Below are 26074 nucleotides of genomic sequence, written 5' to 3'. Positions count from 1 at the left end.
TTTGGGCAGTTTGACGCACATCAAACGTCACTTTTGTTGCGAGCCGAAGCGGACCGCATAGAAAATAAAACCGCCTAAACGTTGAAGCCAAATGAGCTGAAACTGTTAAAAATATAGATTTTAACGTACCAAAACTGCACGGTAAGTGTTGTACTATCGCATTTAAAGGTGCTCTCTTCGAAAACGATGTGGTTACTCACAGATGATTTGTTTACACGCCCATACAGCTTGTGGTCGAATGGTTGTGCCGGATTTGGAGGTTATGGTGAATTGGTAAGCGGAAGCAAGGAAAGTTTGTTTTTCATACCCAACCCAGCAGCGCAGCCGAACGATCGAAGATGGATTTTAACGCACTGTTGCAGCAAGCCCAAAAGCTGACCCATGAAACGCAAGTTTCCGATGATTTGCCGCGAGTCGAGCGCACCTTGCCGCAGGTGCTGCAAGCAACGCAGGAACTGCACTCGCGCGTAACGCAAACGGGTGCTCAGGACATGCAGGCGTAAGTAGTGGGAATGTTGCCGTTGGTATTTGCTGCTAACGACCTATACCAATCTTCCAACAGCCACATCCTGCTAGGATCGAATGGGATTGATTTGCCGAAAATATCGCAAAAGCTGGAAACGCTCAGTTCGCGCAAAACCTTCGAGCCGCTGGATCCCATCGCTACGACGGACGTACAGAATTTTCTACGCAACGAGAAGGAAAATGCTATCCTCGCTGTGATTGAGGAGGTGCACAAGAATGTAGGTACCCGTGGAACGTGAGTTCGGGTTGTATAGAAACGCTAACATGCTGTTCGCATTTCAGTCCTACCTGTCCGCTGAAACGCAGAAATGGGACCACATGATGAACGACTGGAAGCAGGAAAAGGTCAAGCTAATGAATGCGTTAATCGGTCCATCGCAGAGCTGGATTGACATCCGTAAGGGACCGGAGCAGACCATCCTGAACGAAACCACGTTCGGCGGCCGATCTTCACTGAACAGCCAGGAGATGGCGTACGCCCGAGAAGTGCACGAGTACAACAAGCTGGTGTGTGAGGGGGCCATGCGTCCGTCGCTAATACAACGCTTTGCCCAGGTGGCGGAAAGTTTCAACGATTCGGTGAGTGCATCTCCATCTTCCTGCTTCTATACGCCCCGCCAGGAGCAGATAATTGAATTTCTTCTTCAACTTGTAGCGTGTGAACGATGTATGGGAGGTGATGAAGTACATGACGAACGTAACACCCATCCCCCGCAGCCAGGATCCGATGAAAGTGCGCTGCTCGCAGCATCTGTTCATCAACCAAGCGAAACGCTACCTCGAGAACCGCTACAAGATTTTCATGCAAACCGTCATCTCGGAGCATCTGCGTGAAGCACGCCGTGGCGGCATACCGAGTGTGCTCAATTTGGTCGGCTCGTTCGTCGGGCTGAAGCTGGCCACCCACGGCCTCAACTCGTCCTTTATCGGTCTGCAGGACGGGCAGGTGGATGGCAAGCCGCTGTGGCCGATGGTATACTACTGTCTGCGCTGCGGAGACATCGCTTCCGCGCTGAAGTGCATGCAGATGGCGGGACAAGGGCACGAGGATTTGATTGCCGTGCTGGAGGAAAAATGTCACAATCCGGAGCAGAAAACCAATCCCCGCCTGGAGCTGCAGATACGCATGCAGTACAAGCGGCAAATACGCAATGCGACCGATCCGTACAAAAGGGCGGTGTACTGCATCGTGGGCTGCTGCGACATCCAGGAACCGCACGCGGACATTGCCAAAACGACGGACGACTTTCTGTGGATCCAGCTGTCCCTGATCCGTACCGACGGCGATGACAGTGCCGAGCATCTGACCTGCTCCGGGCTGCAGAGCATGATCCTGGAGCAGTACGGCGAGAAGCACTACAACGCGAACGAGCAGCCCCATCTGTACTTCCAGCTGCTGGCGCTCACTGGGCAGTACGAGGCCGGCATCGAGTTTTTGTCCCGCTTCGAGAAGTACCGGGTGCACGCCGTCCACATCGGGCTGGCGCTGAACGAGCTGCACATGATCGGTGGACCGCGCAATCTGCAGGAACCGCTGCTGTCGGTTGACTTTGAGGATCCACACCCGATGCGCCGGTTAAACATTGCCCGTCTGATAATGCTGTACGTGAAAAAGTTTGAAATCACCGACCCACCGGAAGCGTTGCACTATTTCTACTTTTTACGCAATCTGAAGGACAGCGAGGGGCGCAATCTGTTCCTGGTCAGTGTGGCCGATCTTGCCATCGAGTGCCGGGACTTTGATCTGCTGTTTGGCCGCATGCAGCGCGATGGCATGCGCTCGCGTGGCTTGATCGACCAGTTCGAGACGGTGCACATAGATACGCGCACCGTGTGCGAAATGGTTGCGGAGAAATTCGTCAAGAAGGGCATGTTTGAGGATGCGATCAAGATGTTCGATCTGGCCTCTCAGCAGGAGCAGGCCCTGCGCTATACCTCCATACTGCTGTCCCAGGTGGTGCATCACGCCAACAAGGAAGGTTCGCTGCGGGAGCGCGTTCAACGGATGGCACACGAGTTTACCGAACGGTACACCGGGGCAGAGAAGAACTGCGACTCGCAGACGTGGTCCACGTTCAATCTGCTGAAGGAGCTGGCTGCGTTCTTCGATTACTACCACGGCAAAAACCATCAATCCGCGATGGACATTCTCGAACGCATCAAGCTGGTTCCGCTGCGCATGTCCGATCTGGACGTGGCGGTGAACAACTTTAAGCGTTTGTCCGGTGAGGTTTGTAAAGTCATTCCCGACCTGCTGCTCGCTACGATGGACATTGCCTACACGAAGTACAAGACGATGAAGGGCAAGGATGTGGCCAAGTTCGACGATCTTGGCAAAAAGAACGTAAGTAACCAGGTGTCTTTTAAAAGCCTATTACCGCAACACGTGTTAATAATGATTATTTTCTGTTTCTTTAACACAAATACATACACACACAGCAACTAAGCTATCTGCGCGAGCAAGCAAAGGCCCTGACCAACATGGCCGCGATGGTGCCGTACCGTATGCCCGGCGATACCAACAGTAGGCTCATTCAAACGGAAATCCTCATGCACTGAGGGCGCCCCCACTGCCTAAAACCCTTCTATCTTTTAAGCTAAACGTGTTCTTCGTACACTTACAATGCAAATCGAAAATAAATGCGTAAACCTGTTGGATAAAGTGACTCGTAACAACCTTCTGATGCGTGAGAAATCGGCAAACCTACTAAGACGCTTAACCCGTGCCGGAGGTACTATTTCTGCAGACCCGTCACGCTGATGCCCTTGCTCAGATCGTCGTAAGCGCCTTCCTTGAACGCCTTGTAATCCAGCACCATATCCTTGAAGGCGAGAAAGTCGGTCAGCGTGTACAGCAGCTCAAAGATCTCCCCGTCGAGCTGCGTCTTTTTGTTCTCCAGCTCCATCGCAAACAGATCCATATCGAAGCAGCTCATCTTCCGGTTCAGATGCTCGACGATGTGCGCCTCGATCATGTTCGTATACTTCTGGTAGATCTCCGTGTAGACGATTTTGTTCTCTTCCCCCGGTTCAAACTCGTAGTAGTAGCACTCCATGAACTGATTGACCATCCGCTGGTGTTAAAAGCGTAGGGTAAATAAGGCATCCTATTTCACGTAGATTCACCTCTCCTCACCTGAAACTCTTCGCCGATTACTATGTCCTCGATGTGACCGATCACAGTGTCGAAGTATTCGCTTGAATTTTGTCTTTTAATGATGTTTTCTTCAAAATTCATCTTTGTCCGGGCGTCATAGATGGTGGAGAAAAAAGCGTTTGCACAAAACAACGGTCGTCGTCATGTTTACCGTTGTTTATGCTTCTGGCACCATAGTTACCGGAAATTTGCAACAGGTGGATTACTGTGGATTCAACATTTATCAAATGCCTAGTACTGAGTGTCTTTTTATGACCATCAATAATGTGGTTAGTTAAAAATTAAATAAAAGATATGTTCTCACTTTGCTTTCAAAAAGGAACATTTTAGTAAACGAACGAAACGGTTAATTACAGTTCACGACACAAATACATCATATTGGCGAACGAGCATTTAATAACGAAGGAAGAATTTGAAAAGTGCAGCATAAATTGAGCCAAAAACATTATTTTAATTTACTTTTACAAAAACCTAACTTTGAATTTTGCAATGTTTCTAGACAATTTTTTTATTTGATATTATTAACAGTGTAGCTCAGTGCCGCTCAACCAGCGCCAACTGTCAAATATGTCAAAACCGAGCGAAACGCATAACTGTCATCGCGTGTAATGTTTTTGTTTTGGATTTCGTGGAGGTTTGAATTTCATGCAATTTTCGTGCAAATCTTCAAAATAAAGAAAGACGGATCGTGCAAAGTGCAAACGAAACTGTGTACCGTGTGTGTGATGAACGCGTTTGGCCAATAAGTGTGCGCGATACGGTTACAACGGTAATGCAAATCCATCCTGCCTGCCGGCATTTGTCCCGTACTGTGCTTACGTGTTTGTTTCGTAGTGACCGCAGAGAAAGAACAAAACATTACTAGCCACCGGAATGTCGTGGTTAAAGCTGAACGACAGCCTGAACAAGGTTAAGGGATCCATCACCTCCTTTACGCAGGAAGTCTTTGCGGAAGGAATCATCGGCGAGGATGAGGCAGACGAGAATCCTGCCCGAGAGCTAAGTGTCGCTCGTGAAAAAATCGACCAGCTTACCGACCTGTGCGCAACACAAGACCAAGAGGTATGTAAACAATGTCCGTGCCTAAGGCTTTCGGGTTTTGGTTGCGAGCATTTCGATGTGAAGCAGTAGATTTAAGAATCATAGAACAATCTAGCTTAATTGTAGATCACACAACACACAAGCAGGAAGCAGTAGCCTGGAAGACGCAATTTAAAATCAATCTTCTCGTTTCTCATTCCTTAAGTTACTGCGTCCTCTGTGTGCATTGTTTGCTGTTGTACAATGCACAAGCAAATAATTCTATAGCTACACATGTTTAGTATTGCATCAGCAATAGTCTAGACATATGCAATTTGATATCATTATTTTGAAAATTAAAGTTTTCCCAAGGTCATTGAGTCGATTCCTAATCAGACACTGCAATCCCTTGATGATATAGAACTGTGGCAACACTATTCTAACAGGGACAAATTCATACATTTAATTCATCAAACGCTCGACCAAAAATGCGTCCTTTCTCTGGTAGCTACACGATTTAGAATCAAATAAGTCTAAAATGCCCTGGTCACTATTCAAATGGGTAAATTAATTCATTTATCTGGACTAGACTAGAACCGATCACATTTGATTGAAATTCTATGTTAATCGTTGGTCCTGCCTATACTGGAGGACCTACAGAATGGAGCGGATCAATCATTACGCAAACTAAGCGGCCACTTAGTGCTCTTGGTCTGGAAGGTATCCTCTCTTATAGAGTCTAAAAGGACTCAAAAAGCACTTGAATGAATAACATACTACTCAGTTAGCTCGATCCATCCATGATTGCTGCTCGCCACCTTTGTCTGCCACCGATCTTTTGTCGTTAAATCAAGCATTCTCATGTCCCTGTCGGCTATGTTCTTCGTTACTCGTTCTTTTGTTGGCTATGGTCTCATTCCATCGCTGCCTCCTTCCATCTTTGTCTGCACCCAATACCCAACATGTCCTTCTTAACCTGATCTATCTACCGCGGTGCGACCCTTCGCCTAACGCCGGGTTGTGTTTCGCTCATAAAAGCCTGCCTGCAGTGAGTATGACTACTGCATCTTCCACCCATGCCCTAACCAACGTATCCTGCCAGCCTTTATCATTCACATTGCAGCTCATATGGAATAAAGTTGGAGCTTTCAGAAACTAGATATTTCGTTTATGCTATATTGATAGAATAGAATATCAGAGATTTTCTTACCGGATTGATCAGTCTTTAGACAATAAATGGGATATTAAAATTACATACACAAATAGCGATATCATTCTTCTTCTTCTATTTGGCGTAACGTCCCTACGCGAACATGCCGGCCTACACAGGCTTTCGAAAATTAATCCATTACTTCTCAGCCGGAAAGTCAAAACCTCCATACGGAGGGGACGGTCCATTCTAAGCTTGAACCCATGACAGGCATTTAATTGAGTCGTTCGAGTTGACGACTGTACGATGCAACCGCCCCAATACCGTCGATATCAATAAACATATTAAACAACAAAAACAACAAAGCCTAAGTCAAGTTAGTTAGTTTAGTCTGGTATTTTAAAAGAAGTTTCATTTCACACGGTTAAAACCAAATTCAAATAGCCTTTTTGTTTGTATGGTAAACTAAAATGTTCATACAAACGTAGCCTTCAAACATACAAACGGCTCCATAACTCCATCCAGAACGATGAAATAGGCAATAATTACACACTTCCCCAGCGAATGGTGTTCATTTGCAGTTAATTACCCTCGCAAACGATCGAGGGATAGTGAAAAGTGTCACCCACATGTCCGCTGGGCGCATCGAACGGACTGACCGGCTAGGTGGTAGCGCACCAAGCTGGCACCACAGATTGCAGCTGTACAGAGCTGTTGTGCAGCATCAACATCATGATCATCATCATCATCATCAGCAATACAACACAAACAATATTTCATAATTGCTTGCACACACTGCTTGCCGGCCGTTTTGCCAAGTGCTCAAGGCCCTCCGCGTGCTGCACCGACCATCATGCGGCTCTACTATTCCTACTAGCTTCCGATGGTATTTGTACACGCGGGTGTACTCCATCAGGTTCATCTCCGCCGTTAGATGTTGAAGTGTTTCGAACGGAACGTACCACGAACGCACTCCGTTTCTGACCTATCCGTTCTAGGCTGCCCCTACCCGGGCGCGGTTTTCCGCCGGGTACGAAGTGCCCATTTCCTTCCTGACTTTTCGCAGCGGCAATTACACGGCCCATGAAGCTCGCATTTGTGTACCGCCGGGCCACATGTGATACGCGGCTGCAAATCGGTTGTAAATATGATTAATAAGGCATGATGGAGCTCACGCGCTGAAGCCCGCAACGTTGCGCAACGAGCAGACTAGCTACACCGAATATGACGGTCGGGGGCCGTTGGTGGCCCGTTACCGGCACGTCGGAAGCATCGATAATCGTCACCGGAATGGGCTTCCCGCTACTGCAGCCCGCCATATTGTTCTGCTCACGCGGCCAACGGCGGATGTGGACGATGATGATGATGATGGTGGTTGACGTTTCAGTGCTGGTGCAATGTGGGTTTGGTGTGGCCACGGACTATTATGGAAGGCATTAGGTAGGGGGTAGGTGCGTGAAGAGCACCTAGAAAGTATACCACCCGCACCAGCCAAACTGTACGGTTCGGTTCCTGGGTCAGGTTGAGGAGAAGTCTTATTTGCATGTTTTATTTTATCTTTTTTATCACTTTTTGAATGCTGCCATTATGGAAAAGTTTTTATTTTTATTCCAAATTGGTTCAAGATTAAATGTATTGCTTTTTTTACTAAAAATGTTGATTTTTATGTTCATCACTTGGAAAATCTATTTACTAAATTTATTTTACCATCTAGTCGGACGTTTGGGTCGTTTTATGTTTAAAAATATAAAATTAATAGATAAAATCTTCTTGAAACAACAAATTTCCTATTTTTCAGAATAATGTTATATTATTGTAATTTTATAATTTTCCCAACCACGTGTTACAAGCATTCTTTTGTTCGCTTTGCTCATCACTCCCACCATAAGGAAGTGTTTGTTTTGGCGGTTTTATCTGCTGGGTGCGGAATACATTAGAAATGTCTTTGCATGCTTCCCAACGAATCCATTACCCTGTTGTACCAGCATACAAGTTACCGACGATTGTTGCCGACGTGGCCTGCACCGGTAGGCAGGCTGTGCTTCACGTTCTTCACGAGTCGCGGTTGAGTGAAACGGTACAACCAACCGTCACCCCCGATGACATTACTGTTATTGGACGGTCGGTCGTGTACGTGGTGTTGTTTCCGTTTAGCAGCCGGGTCGAACTGCTAGGTCGAAATGGTTGGAAAGTGTCTCATGAAAACTGGGTGTTTGTGTATGTGTGGCATGAGGCAGATTGGGGCAGCGGGGGCACTGGAAGCGGTGTTGTTTGTGTGTGGACACAAGTGTGTTCCGTCGCGGATACTAGCGTCCGTTGTTGCCGGTGCCGGTTCCATCGTTGCGCTTTCCTCGTGCGCCGTATACCCGTACACTTTACCTGCACGGTGGGTGGGTGGCGGTTTCAGTACAAACCTCTTATCAGCAGCATGTGCAACACGATATATCGTTTGGATAGGATCGTAATGGAAAAATGGTCGTAAAAAGTGTACCACAGTGGAGGGAAGAAACAAAACGCGCCATCGCACGGCCCTTTACCGCAACACTACCCCGTACACAACGTACTCCTTTGCATAGGGGGAATACGGACCAAGCCTGGTGTTCGTGAGCGTGTGTTAGGTATAAACGCTTTATGTTCTACATATTGTTGCCTTTTACTATATTAGTTTATCTTCTGGGTGGTTTTCTGAAATTAATTTATTTTATATTCACAAAGTAAGTAAACATAAACAATGTTTTTTTTTTTGTAAACCTAATTTTATACTATCCTATTACTTTTAAGGCTTGGGAAGCATTAGCTGGCATTGCTTTAACCCGAATGGAAGCAACAATTTTATCCATTCGTATTAAGGACTCGGACCCGAATGGCCGAATGTTCTAATGGCAAATACAAAAACCATAATTTAATAAAATAAATGTAATTTTTTTAAATGTCCCTATAAGCCAGGAGTCTTCTAACTTATCAATACCCGAGCCACATTGGTTTAATCAGGTATGTCAAATTGGCAGCCCGCGGGTCGTATGCTGCCCCCGAAGATTATGTATGCGACCCGCGACACTGTGAAGTAATGATTAATCCAATTCATATTTGAAGATACCTTCAACATTGATATTTCTGTTAAATATTGCGGCCCGCGAATGGCTAGTGGGGTTACCAAATGGCTGAACAAATGAGTTTGACTCATCTGACCTACACTATTAACGCTACTACAGGAAAGTTGTTACTGCTACAGGACAGTCTGACACTAGTAGCCGAATCAGATATTGGTGACAAAAAGGGATTCTAAAACTCTTCTTTCACTAATGCTTAGGGGATGTATTTGAATAAGTGACGAATTTCTACTTCTGGTGGCGTAAACAGTAAACTTGATGACAATAAACAGGTATCAACGAAGGAAGATTTCTTATGTGGAAGCATTGAACGAACTTCTATTAACGATTTTAGATTAACATTTTTATTGAAAGTAAGAAAAAACTAAATACTCGCGTGATATCTACTTGGCGATATCTTGTCCAACTCTTTTGAAAGTATTCAATTCTACCGCTGGCATGTCCAGCAGCTTGCAAAGCTCATTTGCGTAGGCCAGTTGTGAAGCGATCATCTGCTTGATGGATGTATTGGCTGTATTCAGCTCTGATGCTTCCTTCTCCATCATAATTTCAGCCATCTTCGTCTTTGCCCTGCTGACACGAGCTGCTTCCGTATTTCGGCGACGCTTTTCCATCTGCTCTGGGGTGCGATCCATAATCGGGAATTGTCGAGCCATGCTCTTGTGGTACACGATCGGAATTTCCTCGTTGTTCGCCGCAACCAGTGAATGCCATCGGCTGAGTGGACGGGAAGGGTGAAGCTTCTTCATGATGGTATCTCCTCGGCTGTTGTTGAGAGTCGATTCCGACTGTTCGCTGTGGTTCGATTGGGTGTCACTGTGGTCGCTCTCCGAGACTATTAGAAGCCGGCTGCTGTCGTTGCTGTCATCGCTGTGCAGGAAACTGGAAGTATCCGACGAGGGTGTATACTTTAGGGTGCTATCGGCGCAGCCTAGAGCTTCCTTCAGAAGTTGTTCAATGTCTCTCTTCTGGAAGTTCTTGGACTGTTGCTGTAGTGCGGACAATCCCGTGTACAGCTTCGATACCGTATCGTCGATGTTCGGAACTCTTTCCAGGGACTGATATTTGTTACAGGCGTTAAAGGCCATAGTGCTACTTAATACGATGGCTTTAGGCTGACTGTGCTCTTCTATCAAAATGTTAAACGATACAACTCGAAACACAATGTTACTGCGAGAAACAGCTAGTTGCGACTGAGATGGTTTCTGTGTGATGCTTTTCCTTTTTATATGATAATTAGTAACAGAATATGTATGTTACCCATAGCGTAATATATATGTTACCCATAGCAGTGCGTAATCCTGATCGTACCTTGAACATGTAAAATATTTTTCCAACGGGTACAGATTGAAGAATTTTCCATGTGCAAAGATTACCCGTAAAGTACCTGCTATCTTTAAAATTGTTATTGCACTGGGAAACGTGACATAAAACATTAAGGTAAAGGATTTTTATGTTGTTACATCTTCCATATGTTGCCCATTCTCTTAGTACCCTGAAAACAATTCAGATATTCACTGAAACGAAAGGATTGTAAAATGTATTTTTCTTGGATGGTTACACAATATGAAACATACTAAAGAATATGGCTGCTATTGTGTTACAAAATACTTTGGAGCCTGTCGAAACTAGCATTATGATTGTATTCTATGTTAGGATTTATCATCAGGAAGCCAAAAGACTTAAGTGACCCATTATGCTTAATAGATGTCTACTCATCATTTGTCACTCTATTCTATTCTATTCTTGAGTTCAACTCAGTAACTTGGGCCCTTTGCACTGATATATGGTCTAACCCAGTGGTTATCAACTTTTTTGCAGCTTTTTCCTCCCATGGAGGGTGCATGTAGCATCCCCACTCACATATTCATGTGATATAAATTAAATGCCAAAATATAGCTATTTTCGACGATGTACGGTTTGGTTTTTGGAACACAGACCATTTTTCGTACAAAACCAGGTGAAATCTGATCAGGAAAGTTATGGGGGATATGGAACGAAGTGTTACGACCTCCCCCCCCCCCTCCACAGATAAGTTTGAACTGATAAGTCCCTTTCAGATAAGTTTGAACTGATTTGGCAACGTGGGTCGCTTTTCCTGTTTCCTGTACGGCTGCATTTTTGCGTGTGAAGGAAGACCGCACATGCTTCAGCCACGATCAACTGGTGGTACAGCGGCTTGCTAAATCAGTCTAAGAGGAAACTCTCTTTTTCTTTTGCACAACACATGTGTGTTGTTTTTTAGAAAATCTCTTATGTTTTTTTAGAAAATCTCTAACAAGATGAAGCATGAGGAGTCCATAAAGTCCAAATAATGTCGTTGTAATCACATAGATCGTTTAGCTGAGAATAAGAAAAATATTATCCTATTACTACGAAACACTAATTGTAAGATTCCTAAATTTACAACTCGAACTATCTAAATGCAAGTTTTTCAACATATCAAAGTTAAAATTGGAGTACATATTTGAAAAACATCGTAACTTTACCATGTACACACTAGCATATTAATTAAGATTTGTGTCTTGTGAGTTTGTAAAACTATGCGTCATTTCAGATGTATTTTGTCCTCCAAATCTGTATCTGTAGCCCTGTTCAGTCTAGCAGCAATTAATGTTCTAGTGAGCTAAGATGTACGTGTAAAGTTCGTTGACTGTATTTTCTTTATTTTTATCTTAAAACGCATTGTTAATCACATTCACCTTTAAGGTGTACATTTCACGTCAGTGCTGGCAGTGGGAACATACCTGTCCCACCGTTGTGATAGCGCATTATCGCTACCAGTTGGCCACTTGACGCTGGCAGTGCTAAGAACATGCGCGACCGAGGGGCATGCGTAGCAGCAGGCAACACATGCGGCCGATGCGGACCAGCCACCGCCAACCACAGCCATTGTTCGCGTGGTGCGTTTGATCGACACGAAAAAATGGCACTCTCCAGTGAGCCCAACCACAGCCAAAGCAAATGCATCGCAGACGAGGTGCCGTTGACGCAGCCCCCCAAGCTGTGAAGCGGGGCGGGGTGAAATAATGGCTTGGGAAATGGATATTAAATTCACCACCGTTCGACCGAGCAAGCGTGTATGGCTTACGTCGGGCTTTGGCTTTATCATAAAACAATTTCTACGGCCCCTTCGACGACATACGGCACAACGGCAGCAACACCAGCAGCACCCGTGTAACACCGATAGGCACCTGGCGGCAGCCCGAATCGCGCTCCCCGGTCGGTGTGTTATGCTGCCACCAGCACCAACACGTACCATGCGGGAAATGCATGCGAGCAGCGGTGTGGAATGGGGTTGGTACCGAAACCGAAACCGATTAGCATGTGCACCGTTCCCACGTCCCTGACGCGCTGTCGGTGGCGCGCCATTTTGTGACAATAGAACGCTAAACCTCAACCCGCTACGGCTGAGCAGCGGAGGGGCCAAAGGTGAGGCAAGGGTGGAGCAGATAGTCGGCGGGTGTACCTTGTGGGGTCAAACCCGAGGACTTCCCCGTTCGTTGGTGCCTCCTTCCCGTCCAATTGTGGTCGGGTAGAACTTTCCGTTGGCCATTTTTTCGCTTTTTTTAACCAATTTTCCGGCGGTTTAAAAAAATGGCGAATGGCGCGACGCAGGAAGGGCACATCGTAATCATTTTGTTTTAATATCACACATACACCGCTGTGTGTGTGTGTCGCATTGTTGGCCGAAACAACAGCACAAGACAACCACCGGCACCGGTACGTAATTAAGACAAATTGTGTGCCAGCTCGTGTGGATGGGGAAAGGGAATGGTAACAAATGGAAAGTCTCAGAACCTTCGCTACACAGAACAGACAACTACAGTGTCGTTTTTTTCGAATCTACTATTCAATGTTTCATTTGCATCGTTCCAGATTGCGACACTTCGCAAGCAGATTGTGGAGTTTCAACAGTTACAGCTGCCATCGTCATCCGGAACGCAACAGCCGGGACCGTCAGCCAAACCATCTTCGGGCGAGTCGAAACCTTCCGGGGTAAGTAGCGATCGCGATTTTGCTGATGAGGATCGAATTCAAAAGGCTCGCAATGAAATAGTTTTAAGTTGATCAACGACATGACCCGTAAACACATTTCGACGACTACGATGCGTAATATTCGTTTTGTACGCAGAGCCTGTTAAAGTTTCCTCTATCAGCGCGGGAAACTTGGCAAAACCAAACGCCTTATCTGAGAACAAATAGAGTTGAACCCTTCTCGGGAGCCCGGGTTCTGAGGTAACGCACCATCGCTGGAGGATCAACGAGACGCTAACCACCATTTGTGTTCTGACCGAGCATGGGACGCTTAACGTTCGTTCCAAACTACCGCTCCCAGCCCAACCAAGGGCCGCCCAGCCTACTTTTCACGCGCTCCGATCGATATCGATTCTGGTGCGTTCCCAATCGATCGCAATTACACGGGCAACCGCGAAGTTGCATATGAGCGTGTGCTTTTTATCGTTCCCGTTTTGGTGGCTGTTGTGTGCACTCTTCACAATATTCGAGCATGTTTCCTGCACGTACGTACGAACCCATATCGTGTGTAGCCGTGCACCTTCTTCCCTTATCGCCCGTTATCAGAGCAAATATTTGTATGCTCGAGGCAGCGCACTAGTAGGTTCACGCACAGCAAAACCCCTTGGGCCAAACCCTTTACATGGTGCGTGATCGTTGATACTGGGTATGTATAAAACCCTTTGCGCCCGACATGCCACGAACGTTGTTTGGTGTGGCGGGATTTATTTACAACAAAAAATGTTGGATATTCGTTTTCCTCTAACGTTCGGGACCGTAACACCGGTGTTGGTGTATTGCTTTTCATCCGTCACGTCCTGGCTGGGGTCGGATCTTTCACTGATCAAACGGTGAGCTTAATGGTGGCACTATAATATCATAGTTCCGTGTCGTTCCTCTCTTTCCACCCTGCATGTGGAGTACAAGTTCAGCGGAACTAAACGAGCATCCGCAGAAGGTGATAGCAGAGAAGGTGCTGATAGCGCAACCGTAAGTGTATCGTTGGCACCTTTGCTTGGCGTACCGCCATATGCGCGGTTGTCCTGCGTGTATTGCTCACGATCGGCGAGCATTAAACACAACAACAGCGTAATACGTATGCTACATGTTGCTCTCATTTTAACAGTTACTTACAATTAACAGAAATACGAAATATAATTATGTGTTGTGAACCGTGTCTGACGAAGAAAGGGCTCTGCAATGGTAGGTGAATGGTTTTAAACTATATAACCTTTTCCATAATATCTTTCACAAATTGCTATTTTTTTCGCTTTACATTCGTGCTGGGCTTATCACTGTGTGCGCAGTTACATGGTATTGATAACACTTTTGCAGTAGCAAGAGAAGTTTCACCAAAACTGCAACAAGAATGCATCGTTGATTGATAGCCCATGATGTCATGGCGCATATTCGTATGAAATATATTTAATACTGTGCATTGCATTACTTGTCTATATTTCATTATCAAAATATTTAAATCTATAGTCTTAATTTTAACAGAACACATATCCGGATATTGGAAAATTGGTTGAAAAACCTTATATTTAGAAATCATTTTTATCATCGAGTGATCTTATGGGTATAAAAAATCTATTATCACCCTTATTTATTATTATTGTGAAAACTAGAGTTCAAACTGAAAAAACGAGCTAGTAAACTCTTTTGGCAAGCACTAAGAGTGCGCCTTGAAGGCTTTTTTTCTTTATTCTTTTTTTACATATATTCGTATTAGAATATTTCATTGATATTAACTCATCTGCCTTTGCATTCACCCCTTTTATTTCTGATATTTTATCCTTCAATTCTTAATATTTCACCACAAAGTATCGCTTAGCTTGACAATGCGTGGAAAACTGGTAACAGCTGCACTTGATAAATTATATGAATTACGAAAAAAATGATATAATCCAATAAAGTGTTGCTAAATTACTATTTAAATCAAAGATTAAAACTAAACGCAATGGCGATATTTGTAGGCGGGACAAGTCTAAATTCCCATCTGACCCGTTACCCGTGGCATGACTGGGCCGGAAAGAAGCTAAAACAAGTCCTTTTTGAATCATTTAAAAAAAAGAAAATAAAAACAATTTAAATCTGTACAATTTTTTGGGGCTGATTCGTATACCGTGGATCGTTCTTTGGAGATCGCTGAGCGAGCATACAAGTTTTCAATTATCCGTTCATCGTCAGTTAGTTAGTAAATAGTATGAACAATTTATGAAACTGCCCCTTTAAAAATGTATAAATTATCAACAATTCATATGAAGTACCACGTGAACGTTGCACGTTGACAGTTTGTGCAGTATTATTATTACTTATGTCATACAATTTGTGTAAAAAAATGGTTATTTCTGTTACCATGATTTCAAACTTTTATCAAATTCGCAACTTATTTTGCAAATGGAATCAATTTGACGTATGAACTTTCAAAATTAAAAATTCGTGAATCTCGAATGTTGTGTAAGTTGGGGAAATAATAATGCAATTAAATGTAGACGTTAAATGAAATCAAGGTAAGGTAACTGAAAACAGGCCTATTTGTTGGTTTTGTTCGAAACCGATGTTTTCGATCCGTATTACTCATTACAAAAAAAAAAACTACCCTATCTATTCCTTTTATGATACTGTCGGATATAATCGTTAGCCCAACACTCTAGATAAGCTTCCATTTGCATGTCATGGATCGATCGATTTTATTTCTGCGCTGCGCACCAGTACAGCCACGGTGTACTATACTGCACATGCGTATCGGTACTGGATTGTTATCAAAACCACCGCCCCCAAACATACAGGTTAACTGTTCTCCAACCAATCGATAGTCCTCGATAAAGGGCCAAATCCCGCTGCGCTGTCGAAGGATTTCGCTTCCGTTATAAAAATGGCCCGCTGCCCCTTCCGGTGGCCTAGTAGTGCGTTAGTGGAGCGTTCGCAGTGTGTGCACAGCGCGTGTTTAGACGAATATTTATGTCCCGCCTGGTTGGGTCGTTTCGGGTTCAGCTACATCGCACCGGCGCACCGTTACCGTAGAGTAGCGTCGGTTCAGCAGTATCTTCGTGGCATCCCGTACACGCATCTAGGCACCCGGTGGGTTACTCAAACGTACTGTTGTGTCGTTTTGTTTCCTCCCCGCTTGTACTTTGTTGCTCCCATAACTCCGCGTACGAGACGAGGTGTCCGTTGCGCTTGTACCGGTCGGGCAGGCGTCAAAGTATACCTTCAAATCGTGTGGAATAGTAAGTTTGTTTGCCTTTTTGTTGCGCGTTTCTGTTATTGGGTTGTCAGCAATTTGTTACACTGAATGAAATGCGTTGTTGATTTGTTGTTGTTTTTTTCCACAAGCATACCCTGTGGCCGGGGTGCGTAAGAGCTTGACGCGCAGAGTCACCCGGCCACGGTGCCGTTGCTCCCCCGTTGAAGCTACCAATGCTAAGCGGGAACCCGTATGGAACATAGGAACCTGCTAAGGTGTGTCGTCGTTTATGTGTATGTGTGTGTGTAAGTGTGTGTTTTTTGTCGGTCTTGTCACCTACTCACCAAAATCTCTCGCCACCACAAAGTACCATGCACCGCACACAACGTACCTCATCATTTCCGTTTGAGGTCAACCATTCCAATCCACCCGCAAACCGCAGTGTAAGGGCTTGACGGTATGGTTTGCATAGCCGGTATGATTCTGTGTGATAGTTTTTATGCTTTCGCTACCTATTACTTCCTAGCTCACTTTAATGTATGCGTACGAGCAAGGATGACGCCATAGAGGTACGGCATACGCATACTGGCCGCGGGTGTAGGGTAGTGCCATTTTAATCGATTTGAAGCTAATGACGTGTGGCTTTTTTTGCATACCATCTAATGCTGTCGATCATTCATTTTGAGGCATTTTGAACGAACCGTGGTTTCTAGGTCAGGGTTTGAAGTAATATGTTAGTCAGTGTTTTTCTTATGTTAGCCAATTACAGTCTTATACTTTGGAATGGTTTAATTATCTTCTCATTGTCTCTCATGAGATTATACTTCTTTATTTCTAATAAATTGCTGCGTTATCTTAAATGTGTACTATTATGCTATGCTATATACATATGTATAATGAAGAAATTATTGGAAATTATTAATCAAAAATGAAGAAATTGTTGGCGTTTTCATGCCTTTCGCAGCTCCACCTGAAGTCATCATTCTTCTTTTGCTTGAAAAATCGTATAGTTTTGCTTCCAAGCCAAGAAGAATTCAACCATTGGCAGCAGTACAATCCATTGTACCCATTGGGTTACGTTAAAGCACGTTACACGCTTGCCTGGCTCTCTAATTTCAGGATGGTGGCACTAGCCAGAATGTACAGGTTCACATTTGAGCTAGAACCAAAACGCGTTTGCTGGAAGCGCAATTGAAAAGTGAGAGAGCATACAATGCAAGCGAGAAAGAGAGCGAAAAAAAAGAAAATTTTCCTAGACAATAGCGCGCATTGCTCACACCGGAACCGGCGGGCATATGTGACACAAGGGTCGGACAGTTGGGTTTTGATTGTCGATTATCGTGATTAGTGGTGTGAAAATGGGGTTACCCAACAGGAGCACCAAGTTGTATTCCGCGGCCGCAAACCTGGCGTGAAAAATTGTGATTGACCGGAGGGATTATTAAAACTGCGTTAGCTTGACGGTCATGTACCGTAAACCACATGATATGGCGGGTTTACTGATTTGTGTATGCGAATTCTGATAAAGTTATTCATTGCATTGAAGCAGCACATTTGATATATGTTCGTCAGTTCAACTTTTTTGTTATATGTAAGAATGTATGTGTTTATATGTGTTTATGTACCAACGAATATATGTTTCTCTCAAATTGCCAATGTTATGGAATGTCTATTAAACAAAGAGATGGCATATCATAATTAACAATAAATCGAGTGTTTGCTAAACAAAACAATATAAACTACCTGTATAGAACGAAATACTCGATAGAAATGATTTCCACTACCTTTTTTATAACCATTGTCTACTCTTCTCTAATACAGTATTTTTCGGGGCTTTACAATGTTTCGTTGTTTGAAATAGTTTAGCGTATTATATCCTGTCACTGATGCAGAAAATCTAAGATCCATCAATAATGTTTGTTGAATCTTAGAACATTAAGGATTTATCTTTAATTTAAGTTCAGGATTTATCTTTATAATGCTTTTCTCCTCTGTCATAATTGGAGACGGCTTCATAATCTTTACTCACAACTTATTTAAAATCTACTCTAAGCTATATTACCCTATACGAAACTCAACAAAGTCAGTCAGAAAAAGCTCTTAAATCACGCGCACAAGACCACAACTCAGAAGTGAGTCGTTTGACCATGCCTAACCATGTCTGACCATCGTCTGAGGGCCTAGTTTACCATATCCAGTATATACTCATAGAAAAACATATGTTTATCACGAAGGGCTAGACCCAGATATAAGACTCCAGATCATGAACAGCAGAAAAGAATAAAGGAAAGTGCGTTGAGCTACCGGTTGTGTATTGTAAAAAGGAGCCATCAAGAAAGAGATTATGGGGAAAAAATGTTGAGGTTTTTGCAAAAAGTTAATGCCGTTCCAGATGAACTGGTCAGGAATAAGCCGGATATTATTGAGGAACAGAAGGTTATAGCAGAGCCCATAAAACATTACTACGAGGAACGCTAGATATGGATAACTGGCAAAATACGTTTTATTTATTAACAAATATCGATAAGGTCCTCCTATTTAATTTTTTGTGTTTGTTATTACATTTTAAACATCTCTAGCTGAGTATTCTCAGTTGATTTAACAAGAATCCCCGAGTAAGAAATGGTGAACGCATTTTCGTTGGGCAAAATTTTCAGATAGAGATAGAGTGTGATCTTGAATGTTGGTAAGAGAGAGAGAGAGAGAGAGAGAGAGAGAGAGAGAGAGAGAGAGAGAGAGAGAGAGAGAGAGAGAGAGAGAGAGAGAGAGAGAGAGAGAGAGAGAGAGAGAGAGAGAGAGAGAGAGAGAGAGAGAGAGAGAGAGAGAGAGAGAGAGAGTTGTAAGGTTCTCTGTCTTCAGATTTCCCGCAGACATAACACCTTCTGCATTGGTAGTTACAGGATACTTATAGGTCGTTACCCTTTTCATTGCATGCTGCATATACTCATGGTTTTCCATTTGCAGTTCACGCATCACACTTACGACTATGGTCTTGAATTTCTACCTTTTGACTTCAAAGATCTCATCCGCCTTACATCCTATTTCTTGGAAAGCTACATACGTTATCAGGTGTTGATGGGTGGTCATTTCACACGCATTTTTGGCTGCTGTTGAGGTTCTTCAAAAATTCTTAGAAAAGCCATAAATCACTCTGACTGACAGGGCGACAGATCACCCGTTCACTTTTAAAACATCCCTCTTCTGCCATCCGGTTTAGTCAAGTTAGCTCCTACAGCATATTGGAACATTTAATGTTATTCTTAAACATTCACACGAGAAAAGTTACCGGATGCTCTCTTTAAAAAAAAACATCCAAAACTTCTTGCAAAAGATATGTTGGAGGTCTTCTATTCCCCGAGTTGAAGGGCAAGAATAAGTCGGTAGCAAATTTCGAGTAGACCACCCAAAATTTGCGTCATATTTTCGACCGCCGGTGGCCGGGTTCTGTTGAAGTGGCGTGTTATCTTTCCAGAAACGTTTGGTGCCGTTGTCAATAGGGTGCAAACCATAGTTTAACGACATACCGCACACGATCGTACAGCATGTCCCTTTTGTTTCAAGCGCGCGGCATCCTGTGTGATTTGTTGGTGGTCCTAGGCGGCACAAGAACGTAAAACGCTGTTCCTCACTTTTTTATGATTGTTCCAAGGCAGCATTTTGCTTTTACGATGGAAACGGAAATGCGAAAGAAAAGAAACCATTTTTATGCATTTCGGTGCAGACTCAAAACTCGGTTTCGGTGAAAACATGAATCTCACGGGAACAGAAACGATCTTCTTTGCTTAGCGAAGCCGAGCGCTGGTGCACTACGCTGGTGTAAAACTATGAAAAATACAGACTTTCACCAAAAAAAAAATGGTGTGAACACCTGCACACCAAAATTGTAGCATCTGTTGTGGAAACGCGTATTTTTTTTTATTGTTGTTTTTTTCCAAAAATCTGTCTCTTCGAAAATTGCCTCAACATGCAGTGAAAAAATAGTCTGCCTTCTTTACAACTGCACTGTGTAAAATGTACCCTGAATGTTTTTAATTTGTATAAAAATGTAGTTCTCATTTCTTTATCAATTTAATGTAAGTTCAAAACTAATATCAAAAATAGAACGATCGATAGTAAACTTCATTGCGTTATACATGAACTAATTTCATGTTTTACACCCGGGTTAATCAGCTTCACTATCGAAACAGCGTTTATTTCTTATCTTTTGAATAGTTAAACAGTTTTGAGCAATGCGCAACGTGGGCAACTCAATTTAAACAACTACAACAGCCAACACACCTGTAGTCGCAGCGCCACTGCAGTTTATCGTTCACGCTCGATTGATACATTAACAACCGATAGGTGTTGTTGTTGTTGGCCTGAAACAAGAACCTTTTATTCCCGCATTTCGCAACCTTTTCTAATCACCGTTTAATCATACCAACTTGCTATACAAAATGTCCATCTCCCCCTTTCCGCTCTTCTGCACTCCTCTGTGCATTAATAATAGGGCACCAGCTTGCCTTGGTATTGCTGTGTTTTCCCATTGCGCTTCGGTACGGTATGGTGCAACATTTCCGGTCGGTGGACGCTTGTGGCTTACCAACTGCCCGCCACACAGAAAACCATCTTCATGGTGCATTACCTGCCGCAACCGACGCGATAAGAGCAAACCCCACGGAACCACGGGGCACGGGTGGTAAATAAGGTAACATTGCGTCAGTCCCGCGATTCGATCCAGCCTGTTCCGACCAGCGGCCACCCGGTTGTCAACACGCTCTTTTGCAAATAGAACCTTTGCTGACCTATAGCATGCTGTCGCTTTTTGATCGCTCTTTACTTTCCTTTTTGGACGGTTTGGAAGCAGAATGCAGGATGCTTTAAATTATGACACTATTAGAAGGAGGATTAGAGAAGCAAACAGAGCTGTGAGGGAATGTTGAGGAGCAAAGAAAAGGAGAATGATAGCCCGTGCCCCAGAGGAAATTGTGATGCACCAGTTCCGTTGCGAGTTGTTTGCTTCTCTACAGTCAATAGTTGTTTCTGGAGCATTGTTTACATTTATCCGAATGAATTATTTTTCAATGAATGTACTTATAATATATTAAAAAAATGAAAAAAGGCGTAGTAGGATAGGCGCATAGCAGCAGTAAAAAGTAAAAATATGCAGCTTTTGAATGAGAACGAACCATATTTTATACAATTCATCTGGTTTTTTTCCTCTTCAACTTAAATTAAATTAAATTATTATTTTCGTGCTGTACGATCAAGGGGATTGATATACAATCTCGCAGCACTTCCCACTCAGCTAGTAGTTTTAGGATCAACAAAATACCCAACGTATCCCCACACATTCTAGCGCAATCAACTGCAGTGGTACAAAAAAAAGCACATTAAAAGCTAACAGACACCAACACATTCACGGTCAACGGTAGCACATTATCCGGGGCGTGTGTAGGGAAAAGCACACCCTGCTCGAACCGACGTGTGGAATTCGGTTGTTGAAAAATATTGGGAAATTTGTACAACGCTTTCTAGCTTGCTCGGCCTGTGCCAGCAAAGCTGGAAGAGCAAAGGACTGTCGTTTCTGTATCCATATCTCGTGCGTAGTAGGTACAGGACTGCCATTCCACCCATCTCACATGTCCCTCCCGCCGATACGTCCCGGGGCGGAACCGGGTTTCCGTTCCCATTTCGCTGACTTTTATCGTACGTTCTGTTTGTTTTTCCAACCAGCGCGAGTATATCACCCCGGCCCGGGGCATCGCTTTCGGACATTCGTGCGGCGGTGGGTCACGCCGCACTCTCGCACTACATTATGAAAGTTTTAGGGTGTTGTCGCCGGCACCGATGGGGATCACTGTCTGCCGAGTGTGTGTGTGGGGGTGCACGCCCTTTCCGGAAAGTTTGTGTCTGTGTGTGTGTGTTGTCCAAAAGTAAAGCGATGTCTGTGTCCGCAATTCCTAGGCCCATCCGGCCCAGGGATTGCTCTCTGTGTATGAATCATCCCGGCGTTTCGGTCGCCAGCTGTGTGTTTCGATGGACGGTCGGAATACTTACGTGTAGCCGGGAGGAGCATGAGAAATTAGCATGGTGATATTAATTTTCAAACACATACTCAAGCAGTGGCGTGGAAGACGCGGTTCTTAACGCGACCGGTCATGGTGTGTAGACGATCCACAGTACTGCAGCCAAGAAAAGCAGCTCGCATAGTGCATGTAGCGGTAAAAAAGCACCCACCACGCTTTGCTTCATTAAAAGAAGTATATTAAAGTTCTAAGGAGCCCCGCACTCACACCCGCCCCGGAATGCAATTAGAATTGATACTGATGGCGAACCATTTATCACAACCGGCAACAACTCCGCCGAAGGGACATAGTGAGACGGAGAGGGGACGAGGCGAGAACCGTTTCATTTGTTACCCTTTTTGGTCAACCTTCAAATTTCCCCCACGCAGTGCTGTGTCTAGTAAAGGGGGTTGGAAGATGACATTGTACCGCGCGGTGTCAGCCGTTGCACAGTTGCAACAGGTGCAAATCTATTTGTTATCTGACCGTTTGTGTGCACAATCACACAGGGGCAGCGACGGTCTCACGGTAAACTGCAACTGCACGACTGTGTGCCCACTCACCACCGTTCGGGAGGGTAGCTCGGTGTTAATAGTTGTTCTCGGTTTTACTGCAACTTCGATTCCCTACGCTGAGCGATTGCACGATCGGTAGCGCTTTATAGCTGAGGCGCGTTTGGTGTAGTCATGGGAAAAATGATTCTTTTTAAAGATCAGGTGCGGTCCAGTTCGCTCAGTGAAATGAACTGAACGCGTGCGGTGATTCTTTCGCACGCCTGAGGTGCGGTACGTTTTTAAATATCGATTATATGCTGCAAAAATATCCACCCGATTTTATTTTTTTATTTTTATAAAGTTACATTTACAAACATAGAAAAAGGAAATCAGTTGTTTTAATGCTCAACTAAACTTTAAATTCATCACGATTTGTTTTATTTTCTTATATCATTATTCATTTTGTGTTCTACTCGTTTAAAGTATTTTTTTATAAAAATGTAACTTTATCGCCGTTCAAAACAACGGATTCATAACACTCATTCAATTAATCGTACAGTTTAAAAAACTGTGGTTAACTATAGTCCATGAGGAGAATCTTCTTCATAAATTCAAAGCCGACATGGGGTGCTTCAAACATATGGAAAATTACCTGCAGTTTCGGTCTGGTGAAAAAAAAACTACTAGAGCGAGAGTGTATTGCTATTTTGCGGAATGGGAAAGAAGACATGGATAACAGAAGCTTTCTCGTTCTAGTTAACACACTATCAGATCGAAAAAGCATGCTGATTTTCTGAGTAGGAGAATGAACTCCGCACCGCGTGCGGTGGTTTGTTGCACACTTTCATGATCGGTATGGAGAGTTTCCGCACGGAGAACCAATACCGCACCGCTAGCGTGCGGAGATGTATCGCACACTTTCATAGTCGATAGGGAGAGCGTCCGCACGGAGAACCAATACCGCACCGCTAGCGTGCGGAGATGTATCGCACACTTTCATAGTCGACAGGGAGAGCGACCGCACGGAGAATCAATACCGCACCGCTAGCGTGCGGAGATGTATCGCACACTTTCATAGTCGACAGGGAGAGCGTCCGCACGGAGAATCAATACCGCATCGCTAGCGTGCGGAAGAATCATTTCCATTTATCTGGCGGTGCGGTACTCGTTCACTCAGTGTAAAGATTGGAATGAATCATTCAGTTCTGATTCATTTTGCCCATGTCTAGTTTGGTGTTCTTTTTACGCATTTCTTACCCCAATATTCCCATCGTGACAAATTATTACGGAAGCTTCTGTGGCTGATTGGTTCGAATATAGAGAGCTTTTGACGCAGGTTTACTGCCACGTCAGAAAGATGATACTTTGTTATAGAAATTGATCATTAGTCGTAGGACACTTGCATGTTCTTGCATGTTTTCTATTTCATCTGGAATATGTTCTAACTTTACGCTATCGTTATGCTTAGTTTAAGTCAGTATGAGTGACCTCAAAATGCTGTTTTGCAATTAAAACATTATACAAGCACCCCCGTCGCCCTAATGTATGATTCGTGTACCATCAATCCAATGAGTTGAGAAGTGCCCACCGTCTCGGTATCCTTCGGTATAACGGATTGATTAATTCGTTCGACCCTTGCAAACACGATGACAACGATTAGCTGCTGCAACGATCGGGCCACGGTTCTGTGCAATTGCGCAACCCCCTGCCCATACAGAAGCGACGGTCCGGTGCGATTTGAGCGCGCCATCGCGCGCGGGTCAATCTCGGGCAGTGATTAGTTTCCCATTTAGCTAATGCACCATTTATCTTGGCTGGGGTGCTGCCGTCGTCCTTAGCCATGGTTGTCACGGTGCCAGGGTAAGGTTTTGTTTTCATGTTAACTGTCCAAAGATGCCAGGGATTTCGTTACGATCGGGAGGAGAGTTTCGCTTTGATTGTGTCGCTGCATTGCTGTAGTTGCACCTGTGGCTGGTGCGCTTGTTCATTAATCTATTTACATGACGTTTGTGCATTTTATGCTTTTTTTTTGTATCCATCATGATTATGATAAGCTAATTTCCTATAAGCTATGGTTTTGCTTAAATCCACAACAGTTGAATAATATTTTAATTCTTTATTGAAATGGAGTAATCGTACAAATAATACAGTTTTACTGTTTTTCTTTAAATTTGTTTGATTACAAGATTTTCCCTGATTTTTTTTCCAAGGATTTCTGGATACTTAACGATGTTTTTTTTATTCATCCCACGATTTATTGAGCATTTGCTAAATTTTGTTTAATCGTTAATTTCATAAATTCTGGGATAATACCATTAAATCGTTAGAACAATTCCAAAACAGGTGAAAAACGATCAATTAATCGTTTAGACTATTTGGAAAAAATAGGGAACAACCAAACAAATATGTCAAAACACTGTATTACCTTACACGGTTGCTCAAAAGTACTGATTAATATTGTATAATTGATGTGCTGAACTTAAAAAATATTATTCAAACAAATAATGTTGTACTCATTAGTACCTAACTGGTTATGTTAGTTATTTATTATCCGAGACAATCGAAAACTATTTGAAACCTTTCTATAATGTTACATCACACAAGGCATGGAAGTTTTACAACAAACAAGTAAGGAATGCCAATACATTAAAATGACGTTAGCGGATGGTAAACGACGTACGTCACACTTCCATGAGCCATTTGTTCAAACAATTCGCTGTTTTCATTTGTCTCTTCGTGTGCTATGTAGATGGTAAGCAAATGTGCGGCGTGGTGTGGTCTAGAATCGTTTCTCCCGTTTCCTCGGGTGGTATAAATCATAAAAATAGAACAAATTTATAGGACCCATGGCTGACAATATAGCTTTGACGGGAATTTAAGTAAGTATGAGACGCTCGGTAAATGCGAGCTTTGAACCCATGGCGGGCATGTTGGTACGTTGTGCCTTACTTGACGAGTACATCACAGGACATGGGGCTTAAGCGAACTTGTTTATGGAGAATAAGGTATTGAAAAGGATAAAATATTGCCTTGTCGTTCATTTCTTCTATACATTGAATCCTACCACCCTGAATTCGTTTTAATAATAGTACCAACAAAATACAAATACAATTTACATTTCAACACGCAGTGCGTACAATTTTTCAATCATCCTCGACCTGACCCACACGGTCGCATCACTTACAACCTGAAAGTCTCATTTTGCCGATACGATGCGGGAACAATGATGCATGAAAAATGTTCTATTTGCACAAGCTGTTTCTTCGGGCCAGAGCATATTAGCTCTCGGCATGCCTTGAGACGGTGTTACCGAAGCAGAGGGGGCACCTTCAGCCCATCGGTTCTTCCCATCTGTTGATGTATG

At 43.8% G+C, this 26074-nt stretch overlaps 4 protein-coding genes and 1 long non-coding RNA gene across 6 annotated transcripts in view; 3 read left to right on the top strand and 2 right to left on the bottom strand.

The window, feature by feature from the left end:
• The first annotated feature begins 6 nt into the window (after nucleotides 1-6).
• LOC1272828 (nuclear pore complex protein Nup93-1) lies at nucleotides 7-3187 on the top strand. Its single transcript, XM_311745.6, has 6 exons — nucleotides 7-141; nucleotides 228-499; nucleotides 563-743; nucleotides 808-1104; nucleotides 1181-2869; nucleotides 2965-3187. The coding sequence occupies exons 2-6, from the start codon at nucleotides 339-341 to the stop codon at nucleotides 3082-3084; spliced, it is 2448 nt and encodes an 815-aa protein (XP_311745.6). The 5' UTR covers nucleotides 7-141; nucleotides 228-338; the 3' UTR covers nucleotides 3085-3187.
• Nucleotides 2903-4237, bottom strand: LOC1267767 (ADP-ribosylation factor-like protein 2-binding protein). 2 transcript variants are annotated; one of them, XM_061648234.1, is made up of 3 exons: nucleotides 3987-4194; nucleotides 3662-3887; nucleotides 2903-3599 (listed from the first exon to the last, which is right to left on the bottom strand). In XM_061648234.1, exons 2-3 carry the CDS (start codon nucleotides 3761-3763, stop codon nucleotides 3261-3263), a joined length of 441 nt encoding a protein of 146 aa, XP_061504218.1. In that variant the 5' UTR covers nucleotides 3764-3887; nucleotides 3987-4194; the 3' UTR covers nucleotides 2903-3260. The 2 variants fall into 2 exon arrangements, with proteins under 2 accessions (XP_061504218.1, XP_306324.4); XM_306324.5 differs by having other exon boundaries at nucleotides 3662-4237.
• A 22-nt stretch (nucleotides 4238-4259) lies between these two features.
• LOC1272826 (thyroid receptor-interacting protein 11) overlaps nucleotides 4260-26074 on the top strand; it is a 43028-nt gene continuing 21213 nt past the window's right edge. The window contains exons 1-2 of the mRNA XM_061648229.1: nucleotides 4260-4744; nucleotides 12842-12961. Coding sequence (XP_061504213.1) covers nucleotides 4556-4744; nucleotides 12842-12961 — 309 coding nt within the window. The 5' untranslated portion in view covers nucleotides 4260-4555. The remainder of the gene's footprint in view (nucleotides 4745-12841; nucleotides 12962-26074) is intronic.
• LOC11175505 (uncharacterized) lies at nucleotides 8855-10154 on the bottom strand. The gene has a single exon (XM_061646763.1). It carries the CDS (start codon nucleotides 10048-10050, stop codon nucleotides 9346-9348), a length of 705 nt encoding a protein of 234 aa, XP_061502747.1. The 5' UTR covers nucleotides 10051-10154; the 3' UTR covers nucleotides 8855-9345.
• LOC133391821 (uncharacterized) lies at nucleotides 16072-17416 on the top strand. Its single transcript, XR_009765285.1, has 2 exons — nucleotides 16072-16212; nucleotides 16319-17416. It is a non-coding gene; the product is annotated as an uncharacterized LOC133391821 (long non-coding RNA).

The sequence above is a fragment of the Anopheles gambiae genome, chromosome 2, assembly GCF_943734735.2.
Source record: "Anopheles gambiae chromosome 2, idAnoGambNW_F1_1, whole genome shotgun sequence".
NCBI classification, from domain to species: Eukaryota; Metazoa; Arthropoda; class Insecta; order Diptera; family Culicidae; genus Anopheles; species Anopheles gambiae.
Note: the sequence above shows the minus strand (reverse complement) of the source record. Positions and strands in the feature narration are given on the sequence as shown.